This window comes from Callorhinus ursinus, unplaced genomic scaffold (assembly GCF_003265705.2).
Source record: "Callorhinus ursinus isolate GAN/ISIS: 27379988/994484 unplaced genomic scaffold, GSC_fseal_2.0 scaffold5, whole genome shotgun sequence".
Taxonomy (NCBI): domain Eukaryota; kingdom Metazoa; phylum Chordata; class Mammalia; order Carnivora; family Otariidae; genus Callorhinus; species Callorhinus ursinus.
Window position 1 is genome coordinate 28331339 of NW_027397067.1, and position 17901 is coordinate 28349239.

The window sequence follows — 17901 nt, forward strand, 5'->3', positions numbered from 1 at the left end:
ATTTGCCTTCAATCAGAAGAGGCTTCTTTAGCCTTCTAAGAGTGCAGATCTGCTGGCAAGGAATTTTCTAGTTTTGGTTATCTGAAAAAAATGCCTATATTTTGCCTTTATTTCTCTGTTGAGATTTTCTATGTGTTTATTCACTATTACCATCTTTTCCTTTAATTCTTGTATATTTATCCCTTTACTTTTTGAACATATTCATAATAACTGCCAAATATAGATCATGTTTTTCTCTTTCCTTTTTCCTTTTCTTTCCCTGCCTCACCCTTCCCCTTCCTTGCTTCTTTCTCTTTCCTGCAGTTAAACCCAGAATACACAGTTACTAGTTTTCTAGAAGTACTGCTTTTGGATGGTTTCCAGTCTCTTAAAATCTTCTTTTTTTTAGGATCCTTTTGTATTGTCTATAGGAGAGTTAAGCAGCTATTTCACTCCCCCACCATTAAGTTTGTAATCTTTTACTGCATTTTTTAATTTATTGAGGTTGTCTATTTTTCTAATTTCCTATGTTACTTTTTATGGTTTCTAATTCCCTGTTAATATTTTCAAAATTGTCTTTTATTTCTTTAAATCTAGTAAGCATAATTGTTTTATATTATGTATCTGATAATTGTGGTATCATGTGATCTTTGTAGATAACGTTCTTCCTTTTTTTTTCTCAATCATGGTTTCTTACATCATTATGTACATAATTATTATTGATCATTTGGTACTTGTTGCCCTCAAAAAATTATTCATGAGAATTGTTCATGTGAAGAGCCTTCTTGTTTCTTCCGGGTATCTAAGAGTACTACTAATTTGGAAGTACTTTAATTTTTGGCTTAGTTTGCCTGGCCACCTAGTAATGCAGATTTATATAGCAAATCCACATGATGGCCAGTCTATTGTTATAATCTTAAATGTTATTGGCCCACAGTTTATTTTTTTCTTCTTATCTGACATTCATTGCTTTTAAGTGATTTTTTATACTTTCCAGAGCATTTTTACTTTTTAGTTGAAAGGTCGGTCCAAATAGTGCCTTTTTACTATTTTATCAGAAATGAATGCCCTCCGGGGCGCCTGGGTGGCTCGAATGCCCTCCTTGTTCTTTAAGCTCTTTCCAATTTCAAGAAAAAGTCTTTATAAACATAAATATTTGACTAAGGAAATTTATTAGATTTGTGATCTATATAAAAGCACATGAAATAATAAATATCTAACAAATACATATTTAATGAATGAAAGAAATATGGATTGAATATAACTGTATAAAAATAAAGTGATTTTGTTTTTCTGATCACTAAAATGGCTTTATACAAAATTGTTGATTACTGGATTCATTCTGAAAGCCTAAAGATTTTACCTCTGCATATGTAATATATGCTGTACCAGCACTCTTTGTTTATGCTAATCATTTTGCTCTTTTTTGGTAGTTAGCACAATATGAGTGGCTCACCAATCCTATTTCTTAATCCAGTTTTATGGAGCCTATTTTTAAGTAGACATACCTGTGATATTTTAACAGGTCTTTGTTAGGGCTTGTTTTCCATATTCTTAGTTTTAAAATCTTTCCTAACGTCTTCATTGGTATTTTAGTGGGAGACACTGATATTAATCCGATGCCCTTTTAAAGATTTATTTATTCATTTTAGAGAGAGCGAGAGAGACACACAGCACACAGATGTGCGAGTGGGGAAGGGGCGGAGTGAGGGAATCCCCAAGCATACTCCCTGCTCAGCGCAGAGCCCGACCCTGGCGATCTCACATCCCCAAGATCATGACCTGAGCCAAAACCAAGAGTCTGACACTCAACCTACTGAGCCACCCAGGTGCCCCCAGATGCACTTTTTTCCCTTTTAAAAAAATTAATTTATAAGGCGCTTGGGTGGCTCAGTTGTTAAGCCTCTGCCTTCGGCTCAGGTCGTGATCCCAGGGTCCTGGGATTGAGCCCCACATCGGGCTCTCTGCTCGGCGGGAAGTCTGCTTCTCCCTCTCCTACTCCCCCTGCTTGTGTTCCTGCTCTCAATATCTCTCTCTCTGTCAAATAAATAAAATCTTTTAAAAAATTTATTTTTATTTAAAATCATAACATATAGTGTGTTACTAGTTTTGGTGGTAGAGTTCAGTAATTCATCAGTTGCTAGTTGCCTTTTTAAACCAGAAACACCTCTTAGGTTTTCAAAGAAACAGTGTCTTTATATGGCTTATCTCCAAAGGGTCCTAGTCACTTGTTCATTTGACAGATAGTTATTGAAGTTTTTCTAGTTGCCAAGTGCTTAAGAAATTTCCACTTCTGGGATAATAGTGCCAAATGTGCATGGAATTTGTGTGTGTGTGAGAAAGAAAGAGAGAGAAAAGCCTTTTTATCAGGATTTATTTTCCTTAAAAGGTCACATACTAAATTTTGAAGGGCATAATATTTTACTTTAAAATTTGTGTTTAGCTAGCAGTTTTTGGTAGTGGTGCATCTTAAATTTTATACTGATTATTGGTTATAAAATCTGATTTGACTTTTGGAGATTATGTTTAAAACCAGTTTTTCACACAAGTCCTAAGCATTCGCACTATGGTATTGGGCTAAATCTCAAGTACAGTCATCACTTTATAGTTGAAGCATAGGGCTAGAACTAAAGTGGCATGAGTCTTAATTACTTTTGTGTTGTTAAGTTGGGGTATAACCTCAGGCAAATTCATTTTGTTATATTGGAGCAGGTGATCAATAAGATACTTTAATATTTAGTAACAGCAAAATTGGTCAGGTAAGAGACAGTAAAATAAAATTGATAATGATATCTTTCTAGAGAGTAGAGAAAAAAAAAATACCCTATCGTTCCTCAACCCTTGTTCTATATTCATCTAACATGATCTGGTGAGGATAGTGAAGCCAGAATTAGCTCTTTCTCTTCACATTCAGGAAATCCATAAGGCAGCTATTGTAAAACTTGTCCAGACTTATTTGTAATCTTATGAATTAGTATCAGTAGGAAAATGGCTGGATTATATGTATGAAATATAAAACCATACCTAGGAACATGTAAAAAATTTGACCTTTAAAGCTGCACTGCTAAGTGAGTATCATTGGGTGTTTCTAAGTTTTTCTATTAATATTCATCATTTAAAATCTTCACATTGCAGAAATTTTTTCCATTTGACCTATTTTTTTTTTTTCTGTGAACTGGGCAAAGCTGCTCTTAGTTTATTTTAGCAGTGGAACATCTGAGCCAAACTTTTAGTACACTAGTTTTGAAATGGAACATATTTTGGGAACCTCTCTCTGAGGCAATATATTTTAATCTGTACTTTCTCAATTTGGGTAATTCAGTAGCTAATAAAAAAATTGCTCATTTAAGGGTATGTGAGCTTTTGAAATACTAGTTTACAACCTATAATCAAAAAGTGATGTTAATAAAATATTTTATTTTCATTATTTTAGTATAAGCCGCCTGCACTTAAAAAGTCAAATTCTCCTGGAACTGCACCATCAGGATCTTCACGATTACCACAACCAAGTGGCACTAGCAAAACTGTTGTAGGTAATGAGCTCCACAAATAACTTGATTTTTTTTTTTTTAGAGACAGAAATGAAGATAGTGTTGTATTTTAGATTATTAAAATAGATTTATAATTAGGAAGAGATGTGGAGGTTAAGTAATTCTTTCTGGGTAAAAATAAAGTAACTTTCAATAACTTTCTACTTAGGATACTTCGTAGTCCTTTTTTCCCACCTTAAATGTCTATCCTTGATGTTGTTACTGATATATCAGAGTAGTCAACCAAGTTCTTTTCTTGATTCTTTGACCATAGTATTTTCCCCTCATTTTCATGTATACTGCTCTGAACTTGACAGTTGTCCTAATAGACACATGCTTAATGACTTGAAGGAGATATTGACTAACTGAAGTGCACCTTTATTTATATGTAAATTGTAATAAAGAAATATGGAAATTAGAAATGAAAGATGTTATATGTTCTTTGGAAATTCCATTTTTAAAAAACCTTTTCTTAGTTGATAACTTGTTTTGATTTGTTGCCACAAAGATTTATTGCCACTAAAGCATTGTTTTCCTTGTCAGATGCTCTGTTTTATGTGATTTTACTTTTTCAGAATGTCGTTAAAACTAATAACCTTTTTTATTATAAGGTGTGCCTTCAGGTAAAGTGTCTTCAGTTAGCAGCTCTTTGGGAAACAAACTTCAGACCTTATCTCCCTCCCATAAAGGGATAGCAGCCCCTCATGTAGGGTAAGTCTATTTGAATTTAATTCATTAGTGATATACAGACACGCGCGCACACACACACACACACACACACACATACATGCAAATGATACTAAGGTTTTATTTTATTTAGGTAATTAGCTTTTTTACTAACCTTGATTTTCTTTCTAAAGTTCATTTGTCTTTTAACATATTGCTGGTCAGAGGCACATACACTACTACTCTTGAGGGTCTAAATTAGGATAACCATTTTGATGGGTATTAAAGAGGGCACGTTCTGCATGGAGCACTGGATGTTATACTCAAACAATGAATCATAGAACACTACATCAAAAACTAATGATGTAATGTATGGTGATTAACGTAACATAATAATAATTAAAAAGAAAAGATAACCATTTTGGAAAAAAAATCTAGTGGCATGTATCAGGAGCCCAAAAAACATTCATAGTTTTTGAATAATTTTACTTCTTGAAATCTAGTCTAAGGAAATCATTTGAAATACAGAAGATTTTTGTAATAACCATTATTTATGAAACCTTATATATCAGGCACTGTGCTAAACATTTTCCATATATTTTTATTAAAACCACTCCATGACCATAGGATGAGGGGATCTGAGAACCAAATTTGCTCAAAGCCACACAGCTATTAAGAGTTGGAAGCAGGATACGAATTAGAGTCTATTTGCTTCTAAACATTGGTTTCTTTCACATGGTTTTATTACAATGTAAAAAAAATAAAATCACCTAAATTGCTAGCTTTGTTTGAATAGCAAACTATAAGTCTATACAGGGTTGTTAGGCAACCATAAAATGTATATACATTTTTAAAGGGCTGATTCTACTATAACAGGAGAAGAATGTAGGATACAAACTCCCATGTATACTGAGATAGAAACTATAAAAATGTGTGTAGACAAAAAAGACAAAATATGCTGAAATATTAACAGTGGATGATTATTTTCCACTTAATATTTTAAAAATACTTTTTAATCTTTCTACAGTTTTATATACATGGCTTTTAAGAAAGTAGCATAATCTTTCCACGATTATTTTAATTGTGGGAAAAATTGTTGGTAATATACTAGAGATTTAAAAAAATCCTCCTATCTCAGTAAAACTCCCTTTCTCTTCCATTTTGGTAAATCAGAAAATTAAGGGTTACCATGTGATCTTTAGAATGAGGGCTTATGTGTATACTTTACAGATACTGATAAAGTTGATTTAGGAAATACAGCACACATTATTTTCGGATATGGGTTATCACTTTTTTTTAATGTAGGAAATATATACACAGGGTTCTGTATGAGGTGAGAGCAACTGTCTTTTGTTTCCTAATTTGGACTACACAGAAAGTACAAAATCTGAAAGGAGTTTAATGTAATTACCATTGCAGAAAAAGAAAAAGATCAGCTAACAAGATCTGATTAGTTAAATGTTTTTTCTTTTTGTTGTGCTTCCAAAAAGAAGACACAGGCTATTCTTAAGAAAGAGACAGATTATCAGTAGAACAGGTGGTTGAAAAGCAAAATGTTCTCATCTTTCAATGGTAAAAAACTGATTTTGTTTTATTTTTTTTTTTAGTTTCTTTATTGAGCTGACTCATCATTTTTAATTAAAGTGTAGACGACAATTTGTATTTTAACTTTTACAGATCCTTTTTACCATATCACAGAATTGCCTTCCATGTTATGTTATAGTTTCATTTACAGTTGATTATGAATTAAAAGCTGATGCTTTTTAGTGCCTTTCCTCTCATACTGGTAATTTTATCAGGTGGCCATATTAAGTTGTACTCACACCTTCCCCTGTACTCTTTTTTTTTTTAATGTTATATTAATCACCATACATTACATCATTAGTTTTTGATGTAGTGTTCCATGATTCATTGTTTGCATATAACACCCAGTGCTCCATGCAGAATGTGCCCTCTTTAATACCCATCACCAGGCTAACCCATCCCCCCACCCCCTCCCCTCTAGAACCCTCAGTTTGTTTTTCAGAGTCCATAGTCTCTCATGGTTCGTCTGATTTCCCGATTTCCAATTTCCCCCCTTCATTCTTCCCCTCCTGCTATCTTCTTCTTCTTCTTCTTCTTCTTCTTCTTCTTCTTCTTTTTTTAACATATAATGTATTATTTGTTTCAGAGGTACAGATCTGTGATTCACCAGTCTTACACAATTCGCAACACACCTTCCCCTGTACTCTTAATAGGGCGTGTTAAGCTGGCTGGTGTAATGAAAAGTGGCACGGACTTTGAATTAGAAAATTAGGCTTCTAGATCCTACTTTGCTAATGAATAGCCATATGACTTTGTGCATATCTCCTTTGTCTCACTCACAACATTCTGTGACTCTGCTAAGACCGCGGCACCTGATCTAACACAATCTGACCAACATTTATATAATCCCTAGGAGAAAATTTGTTTTTACTAACAAGCAAAGACTTTGAGCACAGTAATTTTATAAATTATGCACTGCTCACAATGCCATGAAGATTTAAAATTTATGGTTGTCTCACATCGTATTAAACTGTCAAACATAACTGTGTAAATCCTAATTGTACATTTTATAGAGAGTCCCTACGTGTTAGAAGAATGTTTCCAACTACTATAAAGAGCCTTGGTGTTTGCCTATGGCCAATATATTACCATATTAACCGGAACATTACTATATTACTATATTAAATAGAACCATTGATGGCTATTTAGTGGCAGAGTTCTTTTTTTTTTAAAGAATTATTGAGTGTATTGACTTATTATTTATTAATTATATTGTTTTTTTTTTCCTTTGCTGGATTGTAAGCTCTGTGATAGCTCTGTGTGTCTGCCTTGCTTACAGATGTAACTATAAAATGTAGTATAATGCCTGACATACAGATACATAATAAATTTTTGATGAATAAATGAAACAAATAATGAATTAACAAATCCCTCATTTGTCAACCTGTTGGCACATCATAGAACCATAGTCCTGGTACTGGTGGGATAATTGAAGTTTGTATGGCAATCATTATTTCTATTGATATACATGCTTCAGGATTGAGCAAAGGTGGAATTAAGATACCTGGTTAGCTGTAATGCTCAAGAAATTGATCACCTTCTGAGATTAGTGAAATAGAGTCATTTCAGTAATTTGGGATTGTTTAGAGACTTGTGTATATAATCTTTATTGTGGCCAGCTTTAATCATGCATACCAGTGATCTGTTGGAATCATGCTGCAGAAAAATTTATCTTGGAAAAATTCTCATTTATTTGGTGATTAACTTCTAGATAACCTGTGGGTCAACCAGTTTTATCAGATTTTTTTTAAAGCAAAAAATTCCCTCAATGGAAAAATGTTCTCTTAGTGTATAAGAGGACTATCTTTAATCCTAGGAAATTTTAGAAGTATGGTGAAGTACAAAGCTTTTAAATAAACATTACCACATTTGAATTGTGTCGGGGAGTTTACACAGTCATGTCTTGAGATTTGTGTTTTCTTAGTGCTTAATTACCAGCTAAAGTGGATATTTTAGCTGATTTTTCAGTAGCTAAAATATCAAATATTAAAGATTTACTTCTGTTCAGTTATTATGAAAAACAGACATTTACTTTGGAGATAGGCTACAGTGGATATAGCAAAACTAGAGCAACAATGAATTTAAGAAGCATTTCATAATAAATTGAATTTGGTTTCTCATACTTTAATTATATTGACAAAAGTAAGAAACAAATATCTGGTTTTTAAGTACATTTTTGTGTAACTGTAAACAGGCTTTTCTCATAAGCCAATCTTTTGATGTGTGTGAATTGAATTTATGTGGAACATTGTTTAGATTTTTATGAACTTCTCTATCATTTATTATTGATCTAGAAATGTCTAAAACAACCTAGAACTGCAGAGTGTGGCTTCTTACATGGATACCAATGATTGAGGCTATTGGTTTTGCCATATGTGTAGGATTTGATAAGTTTAGGATCAAAAATAGAAGTATGACACATTTCAAAACTTTGAATGCCTCAGAACATCATAACTATGGGTGTCTACAAAAATACAAAATACGAACTGGTTAATTTTTCCCAATAGTCTTTCAGAAGTCATCTTTTTATTATACCTACTTTGCTCACTACAGTCTTACAAGACTGAGTGGCTTGCATGCTCCTGAGTAATTCACTCTCAGTATCAACAATAAACAAGGACCTACCCAAGGTTAAAGTTTATTTCAAATTAAAACCTATTCCAGTAGGTTGATATCATTGCCAGATATCTTTTAAAGTGTGAATGCCTTCTCAGCTATAAATATTTTGAAAGCTTGCTAAAGTATTATTCCTTTTTTTTAGATACACTGTTCATATTGGGGCAATTATATGCAACTGCAGATAGTCATTTTAAATTAAAAAGTCTTGGTCAGAATTACAGTTTATCATCTGTAGACCTGTATTAGCTTGACAAATAGTAATATATATTTGGGATTACACGATAATGTAGTGATATCTATCATAACTGTTTAATATATGGAAAACCTTTAAAAATCATCACTGAAATCACTGAAATTGTTCAAAATTTTAAAATACTGGCATCCTCTCATATATGAAATTTTTATATTTTAGAGCAGGTGATCTTCTGAGAGCCAAATCCTGCCCAACTACTGGTTTTATTGGAACATGGCCACACCAAGTATTTATGTATTGTCTATGGCTGCTTTCATGCTACAATGGTGCAGATGAGTATTTGTGACAGAGAGGGCATAACCCATAAAGCCTAAAATCCTTACTGTCTGGCCCTTCACAGAAAAAGTTTGCTGTTCTCTATTTTAGAATGAGGAAATTATTTAAGGATAGAAATTTTTTTTTTTTAAGTCATGTGGAGTATCTGGAAACTTTGTAGGTTAGTGGTCCATGGAACCAAAGGCTTTTTAAACTTTTATTAATCCAGTGCATTTCTGTGCTTGAATTGAAAAAACAGCAAGAAATTAAAAATAAACTTTGATGTTGACTCTGACCAAATCTAGGTGCCAATTTAAGGACATATCCTTGAATTTCATATGGATTGAAATCATATATTATGTGTATCAGATTGCTTAGTCTGCACCAGATGTATGCTATGTGGATATGTTTAGTTGACTTCAAAATAACCTCTTATGTTTTCCTTAGCAGTAGCAAGACTACTTCTACTGCTGAATGGGTTTATTTATTTCTGCCTAATTTCTTTCAGCACTTGGGTATATAATCAACATTACCAAATTGAAACTTTTAAAAGAAAAATAGCATAGAAGCACACTCTAAAAACATTGATATTGATAGTTCCATAATGGATTACTGCCAGGTTGAAATAATTTCCTCAGACTTCGTGAATAATTGAAAAATACATAACAAAGTAGATTTTTTGTTGTACTTTCCCCAAATTTATTAATTCTCAGAGTAACTCCAGGTATATAAATTCAATGTTAACATCAGTAAAGGTGATTTTTTTTTTCACAGCTTGAAACACCCGTTGCCCTTGAGGTCTGAACAAAACATGAAATAGACACAGCCTTCCTGGTTCTTATACTCATTTTATTTCCCTCATTAAGTCAGTTACTGATGATTTGTAAGACCAAGAAAGGCAAAGAGAAGAAACTTCAAGGATCAATCTGTTGGATTGAAGCCTTTGAATTCCTTTTGAAAACACATTTACTACTTTTGCAAAGATTTTAATTTCTTTCCAAATATCCTTCATCTTGTTGCTGCTTTGACTTTATCTTTAATGCTGTTGGAGATTGAGGAACAGAAGTGAAGGGATTTGATAGAAAAGGAAATGGTGAGCAAGGAAGTGTTTATGCTCACTAAAATAAATATGAAGATGGTACATGAGAAATGGTCTGTCATATCTTATGATCTGGGTTAGTTTAGGGAAAGATTTAAATATTTGAACGGTCTTCTTTCATAAACTAATAATTTTTAAATTTACATAAACACCCCAATGTAGATTATTATTGCATGGCAAAAAATATATATATATATGTAATCAGGATTTTATATATAAAGATATATTCAAGTATATAAACTTATATATAAATAGATTTATACAAAAATTATATTTAGCTTATAAAAATATACTATATATAAATTTTTATAAAGAATATATAATCTTGATTACATTATTGAGACTTATAAATTTTGTTTTAGTTTGGTTACACCTTGATAACAATGTAGCATAACAGTAGCAAATTATACAAGGACATAGTTTAAGTGATTTGAAATTAAGAATAACATTTACTGACATTTAGCCTAAGTAACATTTGAATTGTGTGTGTATATGTGTATCACATATACTTATACATAGGTAGATAGATCATCTGAGTTGAATTTTATAACACAGCTATATGGACAACGAAACATCATCTTTGGAACCTGCCGTTCAATTAGGTTTTCAAAATTTGAAAATACCGATTAATTCTCTCATATATAGAAAATATGTAATACTTGCATTAGATAATTATTTTTAGATTTTTATTAGATTTTACACATCTCCTTTCTCAAATTGAACTTTGTTGTGTCATATGTAAGATTGAGTAGTTCTTATCATATTAGAGAAGTGTTTTAAAAATGTAGTTTAAAATTTTCTAAATCTTATTTTCAGTCACTTCTGAAAAAGAAAATACGATTTTTATTCCTTATTCCAAAGCCACGCATATCTTTTGTAAGATAACCATTGTTTGGAACAATAGTGTTTTGATAATTGTTAAGCAATTCAAAGAAAAATCTGATTTTTACTAAATTTTTACTGACTTTTACTCAATAGGTAAAATTTCTAGTAATCTTTTACAAATAAAAACCTATCAAGTTTTAATCTCAAATATTTTTGAAATTATATAAAATACATGTATTTAATGAAGGCATTTTTAAAAAAGTTTTTTGAGTATAGTTGACACAGAATGTTATGTTAGTTTCAGGTGTACATTGTAGCGATTCAGCTTCTCAATATGTTATACTATGCTCACTGCAGGTGTAGCTACCATCTGTCACTATGCAACACTATTACAGTACCAGTGACTATATTCCTGACACTGTGCCTTTTATTCCCATGACTTATTCATTCCTTAACTGGGAGCCCAATTTCCTTCACCCATTTGCCCTTTTCCCCACCTCTATCCCCTCTGGCAACCATCAGTTCATTTTCTGTATTTATAGGTTTGATTCTGTTCTTTGTGCATTCATTTGTTTTTTAGATTCCACATATGAGTAAAGTGATATGGTATTTGTCTTTCTTGGTCTAACTTATTTCATTTAGCATCATAATACCCTCTAGGTCCATGTTGTCCCAAATGGCACAATCTCATCCTTTTTATGGCTGTGTAATATTGCTGTGTGTGTGTGTATGTGCATGTGTGTGCGTGCATGTGTGTGTGTGTGTCTATACACCACATCCTAATGAAGGCATTTTTTAAAGACTTTAAAATGTTTTAAATAATGTGATGTAAACGTCTAATGCAAGCACCACCATCTGCAAAGTATTAGTAACAACTTTTGTAATAAAATACCTATTTTGTATTGGATACTGAAAGAACATAAAAATGAATAAAATGTGTTCCTCTATAGTGACCCTTATAATCTAGAGCAATGAACAGCTTCTTTTGAGACACTAAATTCCAAAAGAACAAGCATCAGGTCTGTTTCATTTACCACGATACCTGCAGAATGTAGCAGAGTGCCTGATAGGTGCTCAGGATTTGTAGAGTTAATGAATTAGTGGAAGAATGCATTGGAGCAAACAAGCATCCCTTAAAAAGAGTATCCTTTTTAAGTTAATGAGCAGTCGTGTTATTCACTAGTCATTTAAAATAGTTCTCCTACCCTCCTAATTTAATTTTCACTGCTCCCTACAATGAATGAATATTGGTTGTTAATAGTATATAGGATTCAATTATTTTGTTGATGGAAAACAATGACATCTCTACAGACCTGCAGTTTTTCCTGTTTTCCTCCAGATGGAGCTCCTTTATACTTTTTGGTTTTGTTTTGTTTTGTTTTTTTTAAAGAAAACTTCAGATGGCATTGCCACTTAACATTTCTACATGTGATTTTTCAGATTGCCATCGCTGTTTTTTTCCATACATCATGCTTTATATTTCTCTGCATAAACTTCATAAATAGTCATTCTTTGTTAGAAAGAGTTAAAGATATAAATATCATTTATTTGATTCCTTACTTTATATTAGTGCAGGGGAAATCATAAAATAATAAGAGAAAAGAGAAAGGTACTATGACATCAGGGAAGGAGAAAAATTAGATTATTTGTGAACTCAATGAGAAGAAACATCAGATCAGTCTTATTTACCAGGATAATAACTTTAAGGTCACTTCTAGCTTCACAAATTTTATTTTAAACAGTGTTGTCCTTCTTAAGTTTCTTTGTTGATTCCGTTGCCCTGCTGTGTATAAATGTGGCATTTGTTTGGATGTTCATCACAACTGGCAGGTGCCTGCATCGTCAGAATTTTCATATCTAATAGTGGACATTGTATGAACTATCTGAGGATTAGGATTCTTTTTGACAGCGCTTAACCCTGACAGTCCAATAATTAAGAGCTTGGGGAGAGATTTTTGAAGAACCAGAATAATGTTTAAAACTTTTTTTTTAAATATAAAGAAACAAACTAGCAATCTCCTTATGGGTACACCTTTATATATTTTAATAGTAAGATGGACAAGTTAGGCCCTCCACTTCGAACTGGAAGATATGTGCAAACGTTGTATGACAGTGATACAAAATCAGACAGTGCCATCAAAAGACATGAGTTATTACCCATTTACAAGTAAGTATTTGTAACTCAGTTTGGTTAATCTTTTTCAGGTATTTCCTTAAAGGCTTTATATAATTGAATACTATAAACTTATACATTCCTATATTTTAAAAAAATCTTATTTTAATCATTTATAAGCCAAGAAGTGCTTAATAATCTTATAGGATTTAAAACACTTTGATGTTAGATGAACGTTTCTGTTCTAAATAAAGCTGTTTTTAGCATACATTTATTTCTATTAAATTTTAACTTGTAGAGGGGTGAAATAGCAGTCACCTTCAATGATTGTTATCTTTATGAAGCTTTCTTTTAGGAGTGTATATATATATATTTTTAAAAATTTATTTATTTGAGAGAGAGAGAGCACGGGGCAAAAGGGGCAGAGGAAGAGGGAGAGAGAATCCCACGCAGACCCCATCCTTGCATGGAGCCTGACACAGTTCTTGATCCCACGACCCCAAGATCACAACCTGAGCTGAAATCAAGAGTCGGATGCTTAACTGACTGCACCACCCAGGCGCCCCTTAGGAGTAATATGTTTAAAGAGAAGAGTGTAGGGGATTTTATGCCATACATAATATGTAATATTGCTGTATTATTTTTTAGTTAAGATGATTAATTATTATAAAAAGGCAGAAAACAGATTTTTAGAAAATATTCAATCCAGGGATTCTCAGTCTTTTGGTTAAATTGCTACAAATTCCACATAAAACGGGGAAAGGATAAGATACTGCCAAGGACACTCTCCTCTCTGTACTGGCCCAAAAAGCTGCAAAGAGAGGTGACACTCTCCTCTCTGTACTGGCCCAAAAAGCTGCAAAGAGAGGTGAGTGGCAATAACAGTCACCTTGGAACTCTTCCACAGAAGTCTTCAGGGTTTTCTAGATTGGGCTCCAATACCAAGTCTACCTCTCTGATTAAAATGATGAAATTTGAATCAAGATAAATTACTTATTAAAGTTGAAAAATATATTATTAAACAGAGTTCACTTAGTTAACTTTTAAAACAACTCCTACTACGGCATTGTCTTTACCACATATGAAAAGAAGGATTAATTTAGCTAAATCTAAGATAAAAATGGGAGAAGTCTTTAAAATATTAGCAGCACCTGTGCATTATTTTTAAGTAGTTAGTGATAAATCATAGAAGGAAGAATTTGTGCCCTGAGCCATTTTTCTTAGTACTGTTGTTCTCTATTCCCTCTGAAGCGTATTTCAAAGAAACACTGATTAGCAGTAAGGTAGAGTAAAATTAAACCTTCTTTTGTTGTTTTTGACCTAGAACAAGCAGATTGCAGATACAGAATAAGGGTGGCGCTTTTCAAAATCTGAACAGGAGCAAAAATGTGTTGACCATGTGAGAATGGGACAACATGTTTTAAGTACTAATCAAGACTGTTCTTCCCTGTCTCTTAAGAATGGTTCTTGACATTCAGATTCCACCTCTTAAAATTGTTACTAAAAGTACATGATAGATACTTAGTAATGATCGTTACTGTTGGCAATCTTATTTTTCTCTAATTTTTATTTTCTAATTATTTGAATAACTTCATTGATACGGTGAGGTTATGTGTGTATGTCCATAGGTGTGTTTGTATTATCCGTGTATCTCATGTACATGTTAAATGAAAGTGATAGGATTTCTAACAAGGCTTTGTTTTAGAGCCAAAAAATAAAAAAATGGGTCCTTCCTATTCCTCTTAACAACGACTCTTACTGGAGGAACCGCCATTGTTTGGCAATGATTTTTTAGAGATTGAATTCCTAAAACAGTACGTAGCAATTCAACAACATCCCTAGGGGGGCTGTTTAAGAGTTGAGTAGAGTATACCTCATGGTTAGACTGTCAGTGGCCATTTGAAGAGGGCCAGGGTAACCCATTCATGCACCAAGGTGATTGTTGTCAAAGTTTAGAAAAAATTTAAAGTAACTATTCAAAGCAGCCTCTCTCTGAACAACAGACAGCACTGCATATTGAATATAATAAGATTTGTAATATGACCCACCTAATTTCAAAAACTGTGGCCTTGTAATAGATTTTCAGCTTACTTAATTTCTCTAATATGATTTTCTTCTTCAACTTTAAAATGGGAATAATATCTTCTTAGATTCCTGTGAGGATTAAACCAAGTGAAGTATGTGTAGTACCTGGCATCATATTTGACATTTGAAAAATAGTAAATGTAGTTATTACCTGCATATATTTTGGAGGTAGCTATTTAGAATTTTCAGACTTTCCAACTTTGCTTTATAAGGAGGAAGAATTTCAGCCATAGTTTAAAAACTTACAATCTAAAGGAATTTTAAAAAGTATTCTGCTTATACATATAACACAATATTGCGTATCTCTGAAATGAAAAGATTTGACTAAATCTCTAAAGAGGGGGAGGGAACTAGCTTTTTATTCACCATATGATCCTCAGTTACGCAACATACTAGATGTCACCTTGGTTTAGTTACTTAACCACTCTTTGCCTCAATTGCCTCATTCTAAAATGGAGTTATTAATACTACTTAATCCATTGGATTATTATGAGGATTAAGTAAGTTTATATATGAAAGCAATTAGAAATCTATACCAAATGTAGTAATAAGCACCATTTTGTAAATGTTAACTAGGAACAGTAACAATAGCCATAATAGTAATAATATCATCATCATCATCAACTATTCTGAATGTTTATATAAATTGCAATTGGTATCCATAACTTCCTCTAAGATAAGTGATGATAGTCATATTTTAGAAATGGGGACACTTGGATACAGTTTGGCCACTACCTCCAATTAGTCTGTAGCAGTTGGGATTTGAATCCAGAATCATCTGAATCCCCAATCCTGTGCTTTTACCATTGTACCATCATTCAGCCCTCTAAGCTTTCTTTGATTCCTGAAGTTTCATAAAGGGAATTAAGTGATGATCCAACCAGAACAATTCTACTGATAGCAGATAGCCCAGGCTGTATAGTTGTTGAGATTAAGTCTTAAAAGGGAAGATTATATTAACTCATTTATTTTAGTTGCTACTTCCAAAAACAGGCTTTCATAAATTGAAAATTATTGAAGTGGTTAGCTAATGTTTTTTGTTTGTTTTTAACCGTATCTCATAATGTATAACATATTATTTAACCGTTATTCATAGGCATTTAACAAAACACCTATTTTGAGGGAATTATAGATTTAAACTTTTAAAAACCTGAAGCCTTTCAGAATTATTAACTTAAAATTTCATGTAAAGCATATATTTTCTTTTCATTGATTTTATTTACCATCAGGTTATTGTTAGTAAATGCAAAATGCTTTGGTTTATCCTTAGTTTAACTACTGTTGTTTTCAGATTTAAAATAATTATTTGGATTTTACTCTTTTGAATTCACCTTTCTGCAGCTTCAAATTATTATTCTAATCATGTAAATAAGCAATATAAGAAATAAATGCTTGCTATTCAGTATGCTTTTCATTATGCCATCTCTTTCTCTCTTCTAGAACTAACATCAAACCTCGAAATTCCACACCACCTAGTTTGGCACGAAATCCTTCCTCAGGTGTGCTTACAAACAAAAGAAAAACATATACGGAGAGCTACATAGCCAGGTATGTTTAGCTCTGAGATTCTAATAACTAAAATAAAAATAATGTATATAGTTTTCTAAGGACCAAATGCAAAAATATTTATCAGGCTTATTAATAGAAAATCTGATTTTTCCTTTGCTATATGATTTATTTTGGCTTTAAGCTGTACACTAAATAGTTTGGGCATAAATAATATTTTTCTAGACCTTGTAGTTATTATTGTTGTAAATGCTCAAGGACTGTTCAGTTTCACTGCATTCATTTGTGTTTTATATCTTAATTTTAAGTGCAACATGATTATTTTTACCTCTGCAAATTGAGTAATAGACCCTTTAAACTGGTATTGTAATTTTCAGCAGCATTTAAATATATTTAAATTCCCTGCTGAGCTTGTGATTATCCGTGTACTTCCCTTTCTTATCTGTCACAGTATTTGTACAGTTTTGACATTCACTCTGTTTTTAAGCATAAAACAAATCATTCTAGTTATAGATCTTACATATATCCTTATTCCAGAAAGTATAAGGCAATATACAGAGATCCACGACATACAGTGAGATACAATATTTTATAAAAATGAAAGAATATGAAAAGAAAAAATGAGAATTAAAAGATAAAGGAAAAAAAGGGATGAAGTTAGTCCACAAAATATGCGTAGTCCACAAAATACGTGTCATAAGACGCTGTCTATAGGCTAGCCTTTGCCCATAAATTGGATCCAAACTTTGTAGTGGCCAGAGTACGGGAGAAGATAAGAGTAGTTAGTTACATGATTCGTGTTGTATTAAAAAAAAAAAAAAAAAATCATTTCTCTGTGAAAGCACACCTAGTCCTGAGATTTCAAAAATCTGCCTATGAGTTCTCATAGTCACTGGATAATTTATTACTATTTTTTAAATTTTATTTTGTTTACTTTCAATTAATTAACATATAGTATATTATTAGTTTCAGAGGTAGAGTTCAGTGATTCATCAGTCTCATATAACACCCAGTGCTCATTACATCCTGTGCCCTCCCTAATGTCCATCACCCAGTTACTCCATCCCCCTACCCACCTCCCCTCCAGCAACCCTCAGTTTGTTTCCTTTGATTAAGAGTCTCTTATTGTTTGTCTCCCTCTCTGATTTCATCTTGTTTTATTTTTCCCTCTCTTCTTCTATAATCCTCTGTTTTGTTTCTTAAATTCCACATAGGAGTGAGATCATATAATTGTCTCTCTCTGATTGACTTATTTCACTTAGCATAATACCCTCTAGTTCCATCCACATCATTGCAAATAGCAAGATTTCATTTTTTTGATGGCTGAGTAATATTCCAATTGTGTGTGTGTGTGTGTGTGTGTGTGTGTGTGTGTGTGTGTGTGTGT

General features: G+C 32.5%; 1 protein-coding gene across 5 annotated transcripts in view; it reads left to right on the forward strand.

The window, feature by feature from the left end:
• The window catches only part of ZC2HC1A (zinc finger C2HC-type containing 1A), a 55684-nt gene that overhangs the window by 24608 nt on the left and 13175 nt on the right, over window positions 1-17901 (forward strand). For 3 of the 5 annotated variants that reach the window (XR_012378239.1, XM_073892915.1, XM_025871471.2), the window contains exons 6-9: window positions 3413-3512; window positions 4121-4220; window positions 12861-12977; window positions 16449-16556. Coding sequence is in view for 4 of the 5 variants with exons in the window: in XM_073892915.1 (XP_073749016.1) it covers window positions 3413-3512; window positions 4121-4220; window positions 12861-12977; window positions 16449-16556 (425 nt within the window). In the remaining variant the exon portion in view is untranslated. The remainder of the gene's footprint in view (window positions 1-3412; window positions 3513-4120; window positions 4221-12860; window positions 12978-16448; window positions 16557-17901) is intronic. The other 2 variants (XM_073892916.1, XM_025871470.2) reach the window with 1 other exon arrangement.